The sequence below is a fragment of the Anopheles moucheti genome, chromosome 2 (assembly GCF_943734755.1).
Source record: "Anopheles moucheti chromosome 2, idAnoMoucSN_F20_07, whole genome shotgun sequence".
NCBI lineage: Eukaryota > Metazoa > Arthropoda > Insecta > Diptera > Culicidae > Anopheles > Anopheles moucheti.
In genome coordinates, this window is record NC_069140.1 from 19,225,558 (window position 1) to 19,241,961 (window position 16,404).

At 46.8% G+C, this 16,404-nt stretch overlaps 4 protein-coding genes across 5 annotated transcripts; 3 read left to right on the forward strand and 1 right to left on the reverse strand.

The window, feature by feature from the left end:
• Positions 1 to 1,751: 1,751 nt before the first annotated feature.
• On the forward strand, positions 1,752 to 2,697 carry LOC128309377 (actin-related protein 2/3 complex subunit 3). The gene is made up of 2 exons (XM_053045747.1): positions 1,752 to 1,891; positions 2,050 to 2,697. The coding sequence occupies exons 1-2, from the start codon at positions 1,886 to 1,888 to the stop codon at positions 2,578 to 2,580; spliced, it is 537 nt and encodes a 178-aa protein (XP_052901707.1). The 5' UTR covers positions 1,752 to 1,885; the 3' UTR covers positions 2,581 to 2,697.
• Positions 2,698 to 2,736: 39 nt separating this feature from the next.
• On the reverse strand, positions 2,737 to 3,658 carry LOC128309376 (NADH-ubiquinone oxidoreductase subunit 8). 2 transcript variants are annotated; one of them, XM_053045745.1, is made up of 2 exons: positions 3,520 to 3,658; positions 2,737 to 3,445 (listed from the first exon to the last, which is right to left on the reverse strand). In XM_053045745.1, the coding sequence occupies exons 1-2, from the start codon at positions 3,554 to 3,556 to the stop codon at positions 2,829 to 2,831; spliced, it is 654 nt and encodes a 217-aa protein (XP_052901705.1). In that variant the 5' UTR covers positions 3,557 to 3,658; the 3' UTR covers positions 2,737 to 2,828. The 2 variants fall into 2 exon arrangements, with proteins under 2 accessions (XP_052901705.1, XP_052901706.1); XM_053045746.1 differs by having other exon boundaries at positions 2,737 to 3,441; positions 3,516 to 3,637.
• An 811-nt stretch (positions 3,659 to 4,469) lies between these two features.
• LOC128297567 (PAX-interacting protein 1) lies at positions 4,470 to 11,249 on the forward strand. Its single transcript, XM_053033237.1, has 5 exons — positions 4,470 to 4,577; positions 4,645 to 6,354; positions 6,487 to 9,766; positions 9,941 to 10,169; positions 10,269 to 11,249. Exons 1-5 carry the CDS (start codon positions 4,470 to 4,472, stop codon positions 10,840 to 10,842), a joined length of 5,901 nt encoding a protein of 1,966 aa, XP_052889197.1. The 3' UTR covers positions 10,843 to 11,249.
• Positions 11,250 to 14,527: 3,278 nt separating this feature from the next.
• LOC128298154 (uncharacterized) lies at positions 14,528 to 15,780 on the forward strand. The gene is made up of 2 exons (XM_053033895.1): positions 14,528 to 14,895; positions 14,976 to 15,780. The coding sequence occupies exons 1-2, from the start codon at positions 14,653 to 14,655 to the stop codon at positions 15,549 to 15,551; spliced, it is 819 nt and encodes a 272-aa protein (XP_052889855.1). The 5' UTR covers positions 14,528 to 14,652; the 3' UTR covers positions 15,552 to 15,780.
• The last annotated feature ends 624 nt before the right edge of the window (positions 15,781 to 16,404 follow it).

Consider the following 16,404-nt stretch of genomic DNA (forward strand, 5'->3'; position numbering starts at 1 on the left):
GCAACCGACAGACATAACTAGAACACAACATCACGCCATCCATACCATTAAATTCTTCACTTGCAACGGGGTTTCGTGTCGCTGCCGTTGAGTCATAAACCGCGCACATCTCATCACACAAACACACACAGGCGGCATTTGTCCCAACCGTGCGACGCGTCCCGTGTGCATATGTTCAAGCGTGCACGTGTTGTATGACGTGGTACAGTGCGTTGCTATTGACCTTCACCAATGCTGCGACTCGCGCCATTTCCGATGCTCCTTGAACCTGGTGGTTCCTATGTGTGTCTCACGTTATCGTGCGACCCACCGGTGGGTTTGTTTCGTAAAGGATGATGCGATGCGGCTTTGCCGTTGGCTCAAAAAGAGTGCAAGTTGCGTGGTAATTGCATAATGGCCCTGACGCTGGAATACGTGTCCCCTGTGGTGGTCAGAACGCTGGTGAATAAGATTTGTCATCTATAAATGACACTGGCAACAATTATGTTGCAACAGTCGGCAGCATTATGCTCGGGGTGTTTATTTTTTTCAAGTTCTATCCACAGTGGTAGAACGCTTGTTGCAGAACTACTATGAGCAATTCCGCAGGACTTCATTCAAATTAACAATAATCACTTCAGAGGATGACAACGGTAAACAAACATTTGCTAAAACTAGCTAATCGGCCCGGTTACAGGGCTATGCAACAGAATTCCGTTGTGTCTTTGAGTTTACAAAGATGTTTAAAAAGAGGTTTTCTTCCCACTTGGTGGAAGGTGTTAATTTAATTTTATTCAGTTAAATAAATCATCAAATTTCTCTGCCCGGCCACTTCGGCTCTCATCAAAACTATTTGGCAAAGCATATTCCAAGTCACATATAGCTAATTCTGTTGTTGTTGGATTTAACAGACTTTGAACGTTAGTGGCTTGGTTCGTCTCTCAGTTTGATATAGCCATTCGTATGATCTGGACATCTAGCGTCGTGTTGTAGATATTTAGTCATATCTACAGTTAGTGCAGTTGATTAGTCCTGAACCCGAAGTCCCGGGGTTGGTCAGTTATCAAGATTGAAATGTATCGCAAAAATATACGACACTTCCTGATTGCGTTAAGCTCCCATCTGGACTGTGATGCCCATATGCATCATTTAATTTAATCATGAGTTGGAATACTCACTCCAACATCAATTACCCTGCTAAAAATCTTCTCGTCTCGTAAAAACATGGACGGCAACAATTCTGCAATCGCAAACCTGAAATACCCGGTGAAGTACAATGATCAAGATGATGATAGAAGCCAGTTCTCTTGGCGGATGTGATTTGAACTTACGATTGTTGTTATTTGAACTATGATTTTACCGAGCTTTGCATTCAAAAGAAGTTTCCTATTTGCATTTAATGGCGTTTTAGCCATTGGGACTTGACTCAGTAAAATTCTGCGTTTCCAGCATCGTGGTTATCTGGTTTGATAAAATTGTTTCTAATTAGAGAAGTAAACAACATATCATAACAACAACAGCAACTCCTTCTGAAACACTCTCTCAATTGTGTTAGTAAAAAACATGAAAAGTTGCAGCTAATCAAGCAGTAAAACAGCTTCTTTAAACCATTCTGCCTAGTAAACCATTTCTGCCCATTATAATTTTGAATTTCATTTTATGTTCACGTGCTATTTGTTGGCAGCACTGGACAGACACGTGTTGTCAGATGTACAAAATGTCAAAATGTACTCCAAGGCAGAGCCCGGTCTTTCAACCGTTTTGACGTAGGTTTGTGTTGAATTGGCAAAACAATTGAAGAAAATCGCATCCAAATAGGTACCCCGAAAGCTTCTTGTTTAGGATATTTTCAATTAATAATAATCACTAAAACTTAGTCAAAGTTGTGCAAAGTACTGCCACTACGATGCCCGTAAGTTTGCCAATTTAGTGCACGTAATAAATGAACAGATGTGTGGGATTTACGGCAGGGCTTTCTTGATAGCATTAGTCATCATTATGTCGGGGTGTGTCGTTGATATTAATCTGAATAGATAACAATACTGCTACGTTCCCACTTTCCAATTGTAGGCATACCATTCGCAGATAAAGGATTACTCTCAATCCGTGGGAAATATGGCCATTCTGCCCATCCGAACGCAGGCGCGCGGTCCTGCACCAGTGAATCCTGGCCTGGAGCAGGACATTATCGATGAAACGCTGTACTACTTTAAGGCCAATGTTTTCTTTCGCACGTACGAGATCAAGTCCGAGGTGGATCGGGTGCTGATTTACATCACGCTCTATGTGACGGAGTGTCTGAAGAAATTGCAGCGATGTTCGAACAAAAATCAAGGTCTGCAAGAAATGTACACGCTGGCCATTTCTCGTTTTGATATTCCGGGTGAGGCGGGCTTTCCGCTAAATGCCGTGTACGCCCGACCGAATTCGCCAGCAGATGCCGAGCTAATGAGACAGTATTTGCAACAGTTGCGCCAGGAGGTGGGCATCCGTGTTTGCGAGCGTGTTTTCTCTGGTGAGGACGGTAAGCCGAACAAATGGTGGCTGTGTTTCGCCAAGAAGAAGTTCATGGACAAATCGCTATCCGGACCGGGTCAGTAAGGTTTAACTACCTATATTGTGCACTGACAGGGATGGGCTTTTAATTACGTATATTGCATTTTTGTCCCTATCAAATTCCTTTTAATGATAAAAATAAATTCCGTGTAAGTTCTCTAACCAATGGTCTTTAAATGGATGGGCGCACGATTATGAAGCCTTCAAAGCTTTATTTTTCAGTGGTAATTGTTATGATACATATTTGCTATCCACGGGTCTGGACTGCCCAAAGTATTGCGCGCGCTCCCTTTTTAGCGGTACAAGTAATCAGCGTTGATGTTGGTGGCGATTTCCGATTCCCATTTATCACCATTGCTTAACAGCTTTTCCTTGTTGTACAACAGCTCCTCGTGGGTTTCGGTCGAGAATTCAAAGTTCGGTCCTTCGACGATGGCATCGACCGGGCAAGCTTCCTGACAGAAGCCACAGTATATGCACTTGGTCATGTCAATATCGTAACGAGTCGTACGTCGGCTACCATCAGCACGTTCCTCCGCCTCGATGGTGATCGCCTGGGCCGGACAGATGGCTTCGCACAGTTTGCACGCAATGCAACGTTCCTCTCCGCTCGGATAGCGACGAAGGGCATGCTCACCGCGGAAACGCGGGCTCAGAGGACCCTTTTCGAACGGATAATTGATGGTTGCCGGTTCCTTGAAGATGTGCCCAAGGGTAACAGCAGCGCCACGAAACAGTTCGGTCCAGAAGATCGTTTGTGCCGCCCGATCGGTAATGTCGTTCATATCCATGCTCTGTTCCTTATTGTTCACATAATAGTACTCTTCTGGTTTAATTGCAGCAGGCTTTGGCTGCGAACTGTAGCACCTGGCGGCAGCCGAAAACGAAGACGGGCGAATCAATCGGCTGCCTACAAAATGCGCGTCAATAGAAATAAAACAACGTTACACAAGCTTCACTATACGACTAACGGTTAGTACTTACTCTGCTTTGCCAGGGAAAAGATTTTAACGGCCGACATTATTGCTTTCTTCGCAATTCGTGGTTGAAATTGAACAGTTTTGCTAATTGCAAACTATTGCAAAACTTTTCAGGGTTTGCTTTTGCTATCGACAGGATTTTGACAACGCCGTGCGAAGTTACGTAAATTTAGAATAGGAATTTCCATCATCGATTGTTTACATCTGTTCCCAAGCTTTATATAATAGGCATCCGAAATTACGTTTCCAAAATTTACACTCATGCTCTCGAAATCGATGCTTTTGACGTAATTAATATGGTTCGCTCCAAATTCCTATTTTTTATCCAACTAAATGAGATTGTCGATACGAATTAAATTAATGATGATATGTTGATAGAGCAAACCAAAATACAAACTTTCGTCGATTTGTATTGCTTTTCTATGTACACCTTGTACAATATTCCGCCATGTCAAAACGTCCGCTGTCCAAAATGTCATGAAATTTTCAAAGCCGAAAAGAAAAAGATCAAGCGCGTCGAAAAGCGATAAGTTTCGGTGTTTGTTTCGCATGCAAAAAGGTTCCTTTGCCCCTGGCTAGCTCCAATAAGCCCAACAAACCTTTACCATTGCATCCTAATGGGTCGAAATTAAAGCATGTATGCTGTCCGCGAGTGAGTTTTGTGGTTTTGTTTTGCCCGCAGTCGTGATGGATAAGATGCTTAGGGTTAGAGGGATTTGGTATTGAAAGGATTTTGCTATTGTTCTGTGCGGTACCTGCCACACAGTATATACAAACAAACATCTAGTGATATAGTGTGCTGCTATTAGCTCGGAATGAAAAATCGGAACGTGCACCTTCCCGCATCAAATGTCAGCAAAATTGAGTGCCTCAAAGCAGCAGAAAACTACTTTATTAAACGCTTGCTCCGCTTTATGTGAAAGAGAAATATTCCACAAGAAATTTGCATGAAAAATGAATCCCGATTCGGCGACTGTGGCGATAAATTTGGACGGTCTCCAGATAAAGGATGATTTGTTCAAAAGTGTTAAGTGTTTTATCACGGGATCACTTGATCCGAAGGTAGATGTTAGAATGGTAACGTATTTAGTTTGTTCTGCGTATTTGACCCTGTTTTGTTCCCTTTCAGATAACCAAACTACTCGAAGATGGTGGTGTATCGCTTTCGAAATTCATGGACTTCAGCACACATGTCGTGTGTGGAGAAAATTACGACGAAAATGACATTACTGAAGCCGGAGAGCTATACGACATACCGTCAGTAACCGAGGCCTGGGTAGTGGCGTCTGCCCGATTGGGTCGGCTAGCCTCGACGAAAGCTTACTTTCCGTTAAAGTCGGGAATATTTTGTGGCCTTCGGTTTGCCGTAACCCAGGTAGATTTACGCGATCTGCGTAAACTGTACGCCGTACTGACGTTTCATGGAGGCACGTTCAACACTCGGTTAGATCGTACCACTACGCACCTAGTATGTGGTAGTGCCCGTGGTCCGGCATACACTAAAGCTCTTACCTGTGGTACCGGTGTACAAATAGTGACACCAGACTGGGTTTCGGACTGTTTAAAAACGAGCAGCCTGAAACCGGTGGCCGTGTATCATCCGAGACTGTTACGGGAACAGGTGTATTTCAAACAATCAGCATCTATGGGTGGTGCGAAAGCGACATCGGAAAAGCAAACTCTAAACAACATTTTAGGGTTTGACTTTGAGGAAGGAATCGCTAAAACAGAAGTTCCTACGAATGGTAAAAAGGATGATCCCAAGACCCGGCTATCGGGGACAGAGAGTGCCGCAAAACAGGCATCACCAGCACCGAAACAAACAGCTGGTGGGACAAACATGAACCATATTCAATCGACACCTCCTCGGTTTGTTAGGGCACAGGGCCAACAGCAACAATTGCAGCAGCAACAATCGCCACGGGTGCGTGGACCTGGGCCACAAAGTTCGAATATGCAACATCAGCAGCAGCAGCAACAACAACTTCAAAAAGCTTTGCAACAGCAACAACAACAGCAGCAGCAACTGCAGTTACAGCAGCAACAGGTTACAATGAATACTCCAAATACGAATATTTTACAACAATCATTACAACAACCGCAGCAGAATTCGTCTCAGGCGATGCAGCAAACAAACATGAATTTCCAAACGACAACGACCCCTGGCGGTACCATTATACAACAAATAATACAAACACCTATTCAGAATAACTCGCAACAAGGACAGCAACAGCAATCCCAAGCAGGAAAGCAAAACATACAAGTTTTGTATAAGAGCGGATTGAATCAGCAGCAGCAACAACAGCAGCTCCAACAGCAACAAAGTGGCCAAAACCAAATGCAGCAGCCACAATTTAGCCAAGCAACTGTCACTACTACCCAGACAGGTCCTGATGGTCAGCAGAAGCAGATCGTAAGACAAATTACGATAAACCAATCTCAGCTACAACCGGGCCAACAGCAACAACTGCAGCAAGGACAACAAACGATGCAGGTGTCCCAGTCGCAACCGCTTCAACAGCAAATTATACAGGTACAGCGTACTGGTCTGAATCCACCGGGACAGCAACAGCAAATGCAATTCCAACAAAGCAATCTAGTGGCCACTTCGTCTCCGTCTGCTGGACCAGGACAGATAGCGATGGTGGGAACTAGCGGTACGCAAGCCGCAAGCGGACAGCAAGTTGGCCAACCGAAGTTTATACAGCAAACGATAATCCATCAACCTATGGGAGCGAATTATCAAACTGTTACCAAACAGGTGGTTTTGGAGCAACAACAATCGCAAGATCAGCATCAAGGACAACCCGCACAACAACAGCAAGTGCAAATACAATCGATGCAACAGCAGCAGCATCAGCAGCAGCAGCAGCAGCAGCTGCAGCAGCAGCAGCAGCAGCAGCAGCATCAGCAGCAGCAGCAGCAGCATCAGCAGCAGCAGCAGCAGCAGCAGCAGCAGCAGCACCAGCACCAGCAGCAGCAGCAGCAGCAGCAGCAGCAGCAGCAGCAGCAACAGCAGCAGCATCAGCAGCAGCACCAGCTGCAGCAGCAACAGCAAACAATGAAATCGGGGCAACCGCAGGTTGTTCAAAGAATCGTACAACAGCAAGTCTTTCAAGGTCCACCTGGATCCGCCCAATCCGGTGGCCAAAATATTGTTATCATAAACCAATCGACTAACCAGCAGCAAATTATAACAGGCACCGGAATGCAACAGATGAACCCACAGCAACGTCTACAGTATATGCAGCAGATTCAACAACAACAAAAACAACAGCAAATCATAGTTAGCAGCGCTGGTTCCATGGCCCCAAACTCCCAGCAGCAACAACAACAGATGATGCACCAGCGTACCATTGTCACGTCTCAGGATGGTGGAAACGGTGGTCAATCCGTGATGCTGCAGCAAAGACCACAGTTGCAGCAACATCAGCAGAGTTCTCCTATGATGCAAGGGCCGCAACCACAACAGCAACAGCAGCAGGTTCCGATTCAGGGGCAGCAGCCCCCAATGCAGCAACAAATCATCCAAACCAATTCTGGCGGACAACCGCAGACAATAGTTGTGCAGCAGCAGCAACAACAACCGCCGAATACAATCGTACAGCAAGGTGCCATGGTACAGCAGCCACAACAGCAACAGTTAATCATAAATCAGCAGCAAATCATACAACAAACAGTAGTGCCTAATCAGCTTCAGCAGCAGCCACAGCAACAGATAATACAGCAAACTATTGGGCCTAACGGCACTCCACAGATGGTGCAGCAACAGCAACAGCAGCAACAGCAGCAGCAAATTCAAACAGGAAGCTTACAGCAACCAATCATGCAACAACAAATTTTGACGTCTAATGGGGGTCAGCAGCAACAGCAACAACAGATGATGGTTGTTGGCAACACTGGAGAGCAGCAGCAGATGCTTCAAGCCGGTCTTGGAGGGAACGAAATGATGCAGCAGCAGCCACAGCAACCGCAAACGCCAACCCAATCAGCCGGTACACCTCAACCTCAATGGACGCCACAAAGCCCCATGCAACAACAGACTCCCCCCGGAGCTGTTTTTCATACACAATCACCGCAAGCCCAAATGCTGCAATCTCCTGTTCAGCAGCAGCAGCAGCAACAGCAAGGAACTTCCATGATACCTGCGGGGGCGACAATCGTACAGCAAACGATAGTACAATCCCCACAAGGTTTGGCACCCGGTCAGCCACAATTCATTCGCACAACTGTTCGACCGCAAATGCAGCGACAGCTCATCCATCTCGACACTCAAGCAAGGGAAGAGCTGATGAAACTGGATCCTGCCGGACAGCAGGAGTACATAAATCGTCTGCAAGCCAAACAGAGCTTGATGCAGCGTCAGCAAGCTGCATTTCAGGGGCGGCCAGGACATCCGGGAGCTCATCCCGGTGCTCGACAGCAGATTGTCATTCGGAGCCCAATGCCACCGGGCTTGAACCAGCAGCAGCAAGTCCGTTGGTTGCATCATCAGCAACAACAGCAAATACAGCAACAGCAGCAGCAGCAGCAACTACAAAACGCACGGCAAGTTGTTGTGCGCCAACCCGGTGCACCGGGGCTAAGCCCAATTACGCAACACACTGTTGGACCTGGCCCGGTTCTGGGAACAAACTATCAGACGGATCCGAATGCTACTCCGGCACAGCAGCAACAGCAGCGCTTGCAGCAGCATCGCCTACTCCAGATGCAGCTACAGCGAGAACAGGTTCAGAAAAATCAGCAACAAGCAGCAACTGCTGTAGCAGGACAGCAAGCTGGATCATCGCCCCTGCAGAACCAAATGATGTCTCCACGCACGGCAGGGGGAGGATTCGCACCGGAAGTGGTGGTTGGAGCGGATGGTAGCACGATGGTGGTGCAACAGCAGTCACTTGTTGGACCGCAAACAGGAACACAACAACAAGTTGTTCCCTCGCAAGCGCCGATCGATGGAACCGGCACTCCTGTCGGTTCGCTACAGGCACAGCAACAGATGCAAAATAAGACAAAAACCGCGCTGGCAAATATGTTGTCTAGCCGATTGGGCAATGGTGGAACGGCTCCGGCAGGTGGTGTTACCACAGTAGTAGATGGTAGTCCGAGTGGTCAGAGTGGAGCAAGTGGAGAACCTTCCGCTGCCGGTACGTTAAGATTGATGACAGCGCAGCATAATGCATCGTTACAGCAACAGACGATGGGACGCTCTTCTCAGGAGTTGCTAGCACTTCAGCAGCAACAACAGCAGCAGCAGGTCCAACAACAACAGCAGCAGCAGCAGCAACAGCAGCAGCATCAGCAGCAACACCAACAAGTCCAACAGCAGGTTCATCAGCAACAAGTTCATCAGCAGCAGATCGTTCGTCGTACGCTCGGTAACATTACCAACAGTGGAATGCCGGTTGCTGGTGGCGGTGCTCCTATGGTTGTAGGCCCGGCCGGCGGCCCTGTAGTCGTTCAAACTGCGGGAGGTGGCCCTGGAATCATCCCGATACCACCCGGAGCCGGTGGTCCAGGCGTAATGATGCAGAAGGGAGCTCCCGCACAGTTCAGTCCAGGACGGCCGACACCGTTACCTCGACCCCAATACTACGGTCACAACCCGAATCTAAAGCTGCATCCGGAACTGTTCCTGCTCGGGTGCACTTTCCATATCATCGAGTACGATGAGCTGCACACCGCGGCTGAGATCGACGAATGGAAGACGATCATCAAGAAACATGGTGGCGAGATCGAGTCGTTCTATGGGCCGAAGGTAACACATGTGCTGTGCCGAACGCAACGTCACGGCGTAGTTATGCAGGCCATTCGCGATGCTAAACGATGCATCACCTCATACTGGCTGAATGACATCGTGCTGAAACGACAATTGTTGCCTCCGTGGCAGGCACTGCATCTACCTACGCCAGCAATTTTCGGCAATCAGAAGCCAGCTACGAAGCACAACATGTCCATTACCGGGTTCGAGGGTGAGGAACGGATGCGTATTAAGCAGATGATCGAAGAGTCCGGGGCACGGATGACGCCCTACTTCTCCAAGTCGAACACCGTGCTGATCTGCCGGCAGGTCGAAAATCAAAAGTATAAGTTCGCTAAAGAGTGGAACGTACCTGCGGTCAACACAGTGTGGTTGAGCGATATACTGCTGGGGAATCTGAACGCGATGCAGCAGTGCGAAGCGCCGAAATATCAGCAGTTTACACTTAGCTGCCACTTTCGCGTCGACTACAACCTGGTGATGCATCTAATGAGTAAGTATTCTGTTATGACGCATGGCGTTGGTGGCCTTAGTGTTCGATAATTTAGTATTAAAGCTGCAGAACAATGTAGTAAAACAATTAAATTACGAGATGTTCGATCTGAAGTGTTCATAGATAAGACGCCGATAAGCTAACGATATTGTTTTCAAATTTTACCGCAAACAGCTGCGTGGAAATCACCGATAAATCTAACTCAGGAATCGCATGAACGGGTAAAACGAACCCTGAGCGAATTGGCTCCACCTATTACGGGTGCAAAGAAGCAACGCACACTTCCACCGATGGAGTCAATTCCGATGGAGATAGTATGCCAGCGGCAACCGGTCGCCGATGCCATACCGCATGTACTGTTTTCGCAGGTCGATAACAGCGAGGGTCTGACGCGCGCTATAACGTAAGTGTCTTCTTTGCAGAGTTGCTGTGACGATCTACTTTTCAGTTGAATCTGACCATTAATTCGTTTCCCTTTCTTCTTCCCACCCCGCTGAAGCAGAACGCTTGGAGGAAAGGTGACGAACAGCCCGACAGAAGCAACCCATCTTGTAATGACACGAGTCGCTCGCACAGTGAAACTTATCCTAGCCTTAGTGACCGCGCGTCATCTAGTAAGCAGCAAGTGGGTAACGGATAGTGCAGTAGCAGGCCAGTTTCTTCCGCTCGATAATTACCGATTGGATGTAGGCGAACTAAACGAGCAGTTCAAATGTGATCTGCACCAGGTGCTGGAAGCACCCGGCCGTAGCAAGCTGTTCGAGGGCAAAGTGTTTTTCGTCACGCCGCAGGTGAAACCAGCCCAGAAGGATGTGCGGCAGATGATAGAGTTGGGCGGTGGAGTGGTGGAAAAAAATCCCCGCACGATCAAGCGGATACGCGAGGCAAACACGGAAAAACCCGGCAGCTATGTTATCGTTAGCTGTCCCGAGGATCGCGTCATCATACAGCCATTCATACAGAAGACTAAACACGCGGTGTGTCAAATTTGCACCACCGAGTACGTGATGCAATCGATCATGCTGCAACGATTGTGCATAGAACCGCACATTATCAAATGGGAGCTTGGAGCTTAGACGCTGCGTGCTCGATCGCCATGGCGCGGAGCCATAAATCTGCGAGTAATGCAAATTATCAGGGAAGTGGAATCACTATGCAGAGTATCGATGACGAAAGAAGGACATAAAAGCCTTGCAAAAGGTGTCTCTATTATAAAAATATGTGTTAATTGAAACAAAGGGTTAAAAATCTAAAGGAACAGCAATGAGAGCAATGTGACTATCAACTGAGGAAAATTCGTTTGTAGAGGTAAATATATAGATGAAAACCATCAAATCTCACCATAGATGGTATTATTGATGATTAGTAGCATAGTGTACATGTAAACAAGTGTAAATGTTTTTTTTAGTAAGCTGGCCAGTTTCTTGGTCGAAAAAGAATAAAATACTATAGATTTGTTTGCGAATCAAATTAACCTTGCGGATGTGAAGTGGGCGTTTTATTAGGCATGTAATCGCAAATTCGAAGTATAGATACTTCCCCTTTGCTACCGCAGTTTACCGAAAAATGTATTCTTCTGCTTGTTCTCGGTTTTCTTGTGATTGTTATTTGTGGGTTCAGAATTACAAACAAATGGCGGCAACCTCATATTAGCAGTACACTATCCGATCACATTTGGCGTGGCTAATTTTTGTCTTGTAGCTGCTCCTCGGTTCAGGAGGTTATATTTTTAGATAATGAATTTGAGATAATCCCATAAAAAACGCAGCGAACCAAATCGAGAGGCCACAAGATCCATTTGTTGAAGATTTAGAAGAAAAACTGACTAATATTTTTCGGTACTAATCTTTTTGAATGTGCGTACAGTCGTTCGGCTGTCGGAAAAGAGTATTTTAAATTGAACAAGTTTGTGGATCTCATAGTGAGTCCGATTCTTCAATCCGATTTTCGGAGATTCTGTGATTTCCAGTTCTAGTTTTGAGCACACGTAAATGTTCTGCTTAGCATGAAGTCTTAGTGGTTGAGCTGGATGGGCGATTTGCGGCCGCCCGGTAATGTATTGGTAGCCGGCGCCGGTCTTCACACGACAGGACCGGTCTAAAATCCCGTCAAGATCAATTCTACGTACGCAGGACTTGTGACCTCTCCAGCTACGAAAGAAGTCGAAGAAAGAAGCAGAAGTATGGGCGGTATTGGATTTTAAAATTCTCTATTAACTATTATTATCGAACCACCCAGAATAGGTATATCTTGGAAATTTTTCTTTGCTTGCACAAGCGATTTATTCTGTACAATATTTTGATATTGAAACACAGCACATTTCTTTCATTTCGATTAGGATATATTTGATAGCTTATATTAGTATTAATTTAAAATTAAGCGATAATTAAGACGTTTGTTTTGCTGCAATGTATTGATTGTAAGACTTGTATATAATGTATAGATTGTAAGAAAAAAAAAAGACGAACGATTGTTGGTATATAAATTCTTCAGCGTTAATCAGGTTGTCGAAAGAAGCGATAGAACGACTCGTTCGACAGAATCAAAAACACCCTCGTCAGTTAACACCCCAGTCCACAGGTGGGAAATGTATCATGTTGAGCAGACACTAAATGGTGGCGCCTTGATGTTACCTAATAAGATGAAACAATATTTGCAGCAAGACGGAAACGGATAGTGTGACAAGAACCAAAAGCAACACGGCATACAGAGCAGCGGGCGAGGGTCGTTAGAAATTTTATATGTTATTAGCAAATCGATAAAAGCACAAAATTATTCAAACGATCCACGACGATCATCAGCGAGCATCCAGATACGCTGGGTGGCTTGTTAGGCCAGGGTGGTCCGAGGTGTCATGTTGCATGGGCCACCAGACGGGCAATAACTAGCAGGCACGGTAGCACGGATTGGCACTCGGGGTGTGACATACTAATGACCGTCAACGTGCTAACGAAGGCTGTGATCCCAGTGGTCCAGAACTGGCGCCGACAACGATCCGTCGCGCCTGGATGCGGATGTACGTCGCGGATATGCGCCAAATTTGACAGGATTATTGCGGTATGCGGCACCCAAACACACGCGCTAATGTCCACCGCGTAAGCGGCTTCCAGTGTTCGGCTTTCCGGCTTGTCTTTGGAATCTTCGGCCATTTCCATTTCGCCGCAAAGTAAGACCGCCCAAACTCCACAAAAGGCTTCGCAAGCAGATTCCGCCAGAAAACAGAAGCTACCGGTAGACGCTAAGCTGGCAGATAGTATGATATATGGGGAAACCGTGGAATAACTCGCTCGTAACACGCTTCACACATGTTGCCGGGAGTCCCACACTGTGGGTGGTATTCTTTAACCCCGAGGCTGGGACGCGATATGGGACGGGAATGGATGGCACGCTAAACTGCTGGCGGAACAGGGTGAAGTTGTCACACCTGCAGATCCCGTCTGGGGCTCTCTTTCGCCCACCCGTGCCGAAGGGTTAAACATTAATAAGCCGTAAAAACTACAATTCCATCCACAGTTTTATGATGTAGTCAATTTGATCTCCGACGCCATTTAAAACTATAATGCTAAACGCTTTGCATAAACGTTGGCGCCAGCGATCGAATTTCTTTTCCGCCCGTCCAGTAACCCCTAGAGAAGGAAGCGTTTTCTTCTCTACTAAGAGATGAAGATAACTTTACGTATTTTCTTTTATGGGAATATTAAAATTAGAATGTAGTAAACATTATTTTTTGGATGCTGGCCATCATAGTTTCGCATCAAATATTGGAGTTTTAAAGGTTTTGGTTTGAAAATCGACTGCGTCTATTCAAGCAAAAAAAAACTTAAACCCAATTGTGAAGTTTGTTATTAATTTTGATTTTTATCCCACTTTTTTAAGGATATTTCCCGCTTTTTCGGTAGAACTGCTTTCCATAATGGATGGTTGTTGATTTGAACACATTTTGCATATCTTTAGGCGCTCCAGATAAAGACACACCCTTCCAGTGGACTATGGAGCAAAGTACGATCCAATCCAATCCAACTAATTGTATTTCTTTTCTCACCCCCATAAGCAATAAGAAAAGTATCGTTGCGACCGATGGATCGCAATAAAACGGTGATATTCTGGCACGATCGTGGGGTGTGCTGATCATCTTAGGTTTCCTCACACGCACCGGGCGTCTAGAATTGTACCCATAGTGTACACGCGCCTAATTCGCACGAAATGTATCGGACACACCTTCCACAAGATCGCGAGCAGTTTAAACCAATGTCCAGTGCCTGCCGGGACCGGGTTGGGAAATGGGAAACCGATTAAAACAATACTACGCCACCCGTCCTAGTGTAGGCACCATGTCAAACGTACGCGAGAAAAAAAAAAAGAAACAACTCAAGGCCCATCAAAAGTGACCCGCGAAATAAATCGATCCAAGACCTCGTAAGCCCCTACAGGATCATTATCAATGCAAATCGAACGCAAAAAAAGAGATGGTTAGTAGCACCACACGAACTCTGCGATGAAATGGGTGAGGGTGGTTTGGATGCTTTGGGGTACGGTACGCGAATAACCTCCCCTAAGCTGCGGCTCCATCTGCAGACGTAGCGCTTCGCCTCATCCGCCCGCCGAGATGCACGATCGCTAAGACGCGCTGTCACCGAACGAGTTCGATCGTTCACGAACGAACACCCGCGTACGAACGGCTCACATTTAAGCATGTGCCAGTGCGGCCGGGATTATTATTCGCGCTCGAACTCGCCACAGTGTACGTAGTGCGTACGGACACACTGATTTCCTCGGGAAGATTTTAACAGGTCTAGTGTGGTTCCATCAACGATTGAGAATCGGCCACGGCGTTCTTCCTTTGTATCATTCGGTGAATATACGGCAGTATACAACAGTACGGAATAATGGTTCGATTAGTGACCGTTCTGGTGCTGGTAATGGCCACAGTGCTAGTGGAGTTATCCAAAGGTTCCTTCGGTGCATCGTTGAGTAATGGCAACGCAGTGTCTCCATGTCCCGCAATCTTCCGGTACGCGACCGACAGTGTAAAGCAGCAAATTTATGGTATCGTTGACACGCGTGAGCAGCAGGTGGACAAGATCGGCAAGCTGGAACTGCATCTCTCGATTGCAGGGGAGTTGCATTCGGTAAGTAACAACGAGTGGCGCGATGACACGATTCTGCGGTCCACTAACTACTCTGCGTCCCGTGCACCATGACATTGCAGAAGTACGTCGGCTCGATAGAAGCCATCGAGGACAGTGCGCAGATTTTGGAACAGTTCGGCAAAGGGCGCGGCGTGACGTACCGTGTCAACTTCCCCATCCAGGAACCACTGCCAAAAATAACGAAAGTGATCTTCAACGAGCGGGAACTTTGCACCGGACCGGCTGATCGCGGCAATTTCGTCAGTGCCGTTACACTGCGACACTTTCTGCGATCCGATTCGTGCAAGGAAAAGTGCGACCGAACGAAGCTGGTGCCAACGAATCTCAACCTGCAGCTGAGTCCCCCAGTACCTACTACTGCGGTAATTGCGGCACCGGTGTCTGTTCCAAAGGTGAAGGATGGCTCGGATTCCGCGCAGAAGCTCACCGGCGATACTCCAGCAGTTCAGCACGAGTATCAGCGCACGATCGAGCGTAAGGAGGAGACGAACAATCCCCAGGACAACAGCACCTCGGTGAAGTACATCCGGGAGGAGATCACTTACCGCAAGCAGGTCATTACACCGGGCGGTGCATCGTCTCTGCAGGATGACGAGCTGCAGCTACCCTCGTTCGTGAGTGGCAAACTGACGTAACCGCTATCGCGATAATTGCCTAGTCCACGGCAGTAAATTCCGAACGAAGCTTATATAGAACATAGTACATCACCGTGCATTGGGAAAATACGCCACTTGTGTAAGCAAGGCCGTTCTCGGCCCACAACTTAATTCCGTTTCGAATAAAGTTTTTTTTATTTTCTCGTCTGTAATCACAGTGAAACGGCACCGCGGCACTACAAGCGCGTGCGGCATTCGTGATAATGTACTTATATGGAGCGTCCTGTCTTAATCCGCGCGGCTGCGTCTGTGCATGTGTTTGTGGGGCATGCATAATTAGCTCCGTCCGATCAACCTGTTTCCGACTGCGGCAGCAGAGAACGAGTTTTGCCTGAACTAATCTTACCGTGAGTCACCGTGGATGGGAAGAAACCATGCCGTGACATACGTGTTCACGCTTTGTTGCTGTTCGTTTTGAACTTCCTGTAGTGTGCATAACCGGCTGCTACAGCAGCAGATTTGGACGTTAGAACTTTTCGCCTTGGTTCCAACTTTAGCTTCGTTGTTCAAGGTTTCAGCGAAGGAAGAAGAGTCTGCAGATTAGGTTCAAACACCTGGTTGGCAATGGTTTTGCGTACTGAATGCGATCACACGAAGATATTTTAGGTAATGAAGTTGGTACATTGAAATTACAAGATTGTAGGGTTGAAGGGTTTAAGATCCCTATCTATCTGCTATCTGCTTTGAAAAATATCTGCTGTTTGCAGAAGTAAAACAGGAGCATTTTTTGTAGTTTTCGGTTTCATTTTCTTATCTGTTTTCCTATCCGGCCCTACAACTACTTCGCTAGTCCTGTTCTGTAGCAATCGTCCGACACTCGTCCGATTAGCAA

What these genes read in the sequence shown, in the direction of transcription:
- LOC128309376 (XM_053045745.1), bottom strand. Translation starts at nt 3,556, where the DNA reads ATGTCGGCCGTTAAAATCTTTTCCCTGGCAAAGCAGA. An exon ending in CTTTTCCCTGGCAAAGCAGA is followed by an intron (nt 3,446 to 3,519) that starts GTAAGTACTAAC and finishes CGCATTTTGTAG; the next exon opens with GCAGCCGATTGATTCGCCCG.
- LOC128297567 (XM_053033237.1), top strand. Translation starts at nt 4,470, where the DNA reads ATGAATCCCGATTCGGCGACTGTGGCGATAAATTTGGACGGTCTCCAG. An exon ending in CGGGATCACTTGATCCGAAG is followed by an intron (nt 4,578 to 4,644) that starts GTAGATGTTAGA and finishes GTTCCCTTTCAG; the next exon opens with ATAACCAAACTACTCGAAGA. An exon ending in CCTGGTGATGCATCTAATGA is followed by an intron (nt 9,767 to 9,940) that starts GTAAGTATTCTG and finishes TACCGCAAACAG; the next exon opens with CTGCGTGGAAATCACCGATA.
- LOC128298154 (XM_053033895.1), top strand. Translation starts at nt 14,653, where the DNA reads ATGGTTCGATTAGTGACCGTTCTGGTGCTGGTAATGGCCACAGTGCTA. An exon ending in TTGCAGGGGAGTTGCATTCG is followed by an intron (nt 14,896 to 14,975) that starts GTAAGTAACAAC and finishes ATGACATTGCAG; the next exon opens with AAGTACGTCGGCTCGATAGA.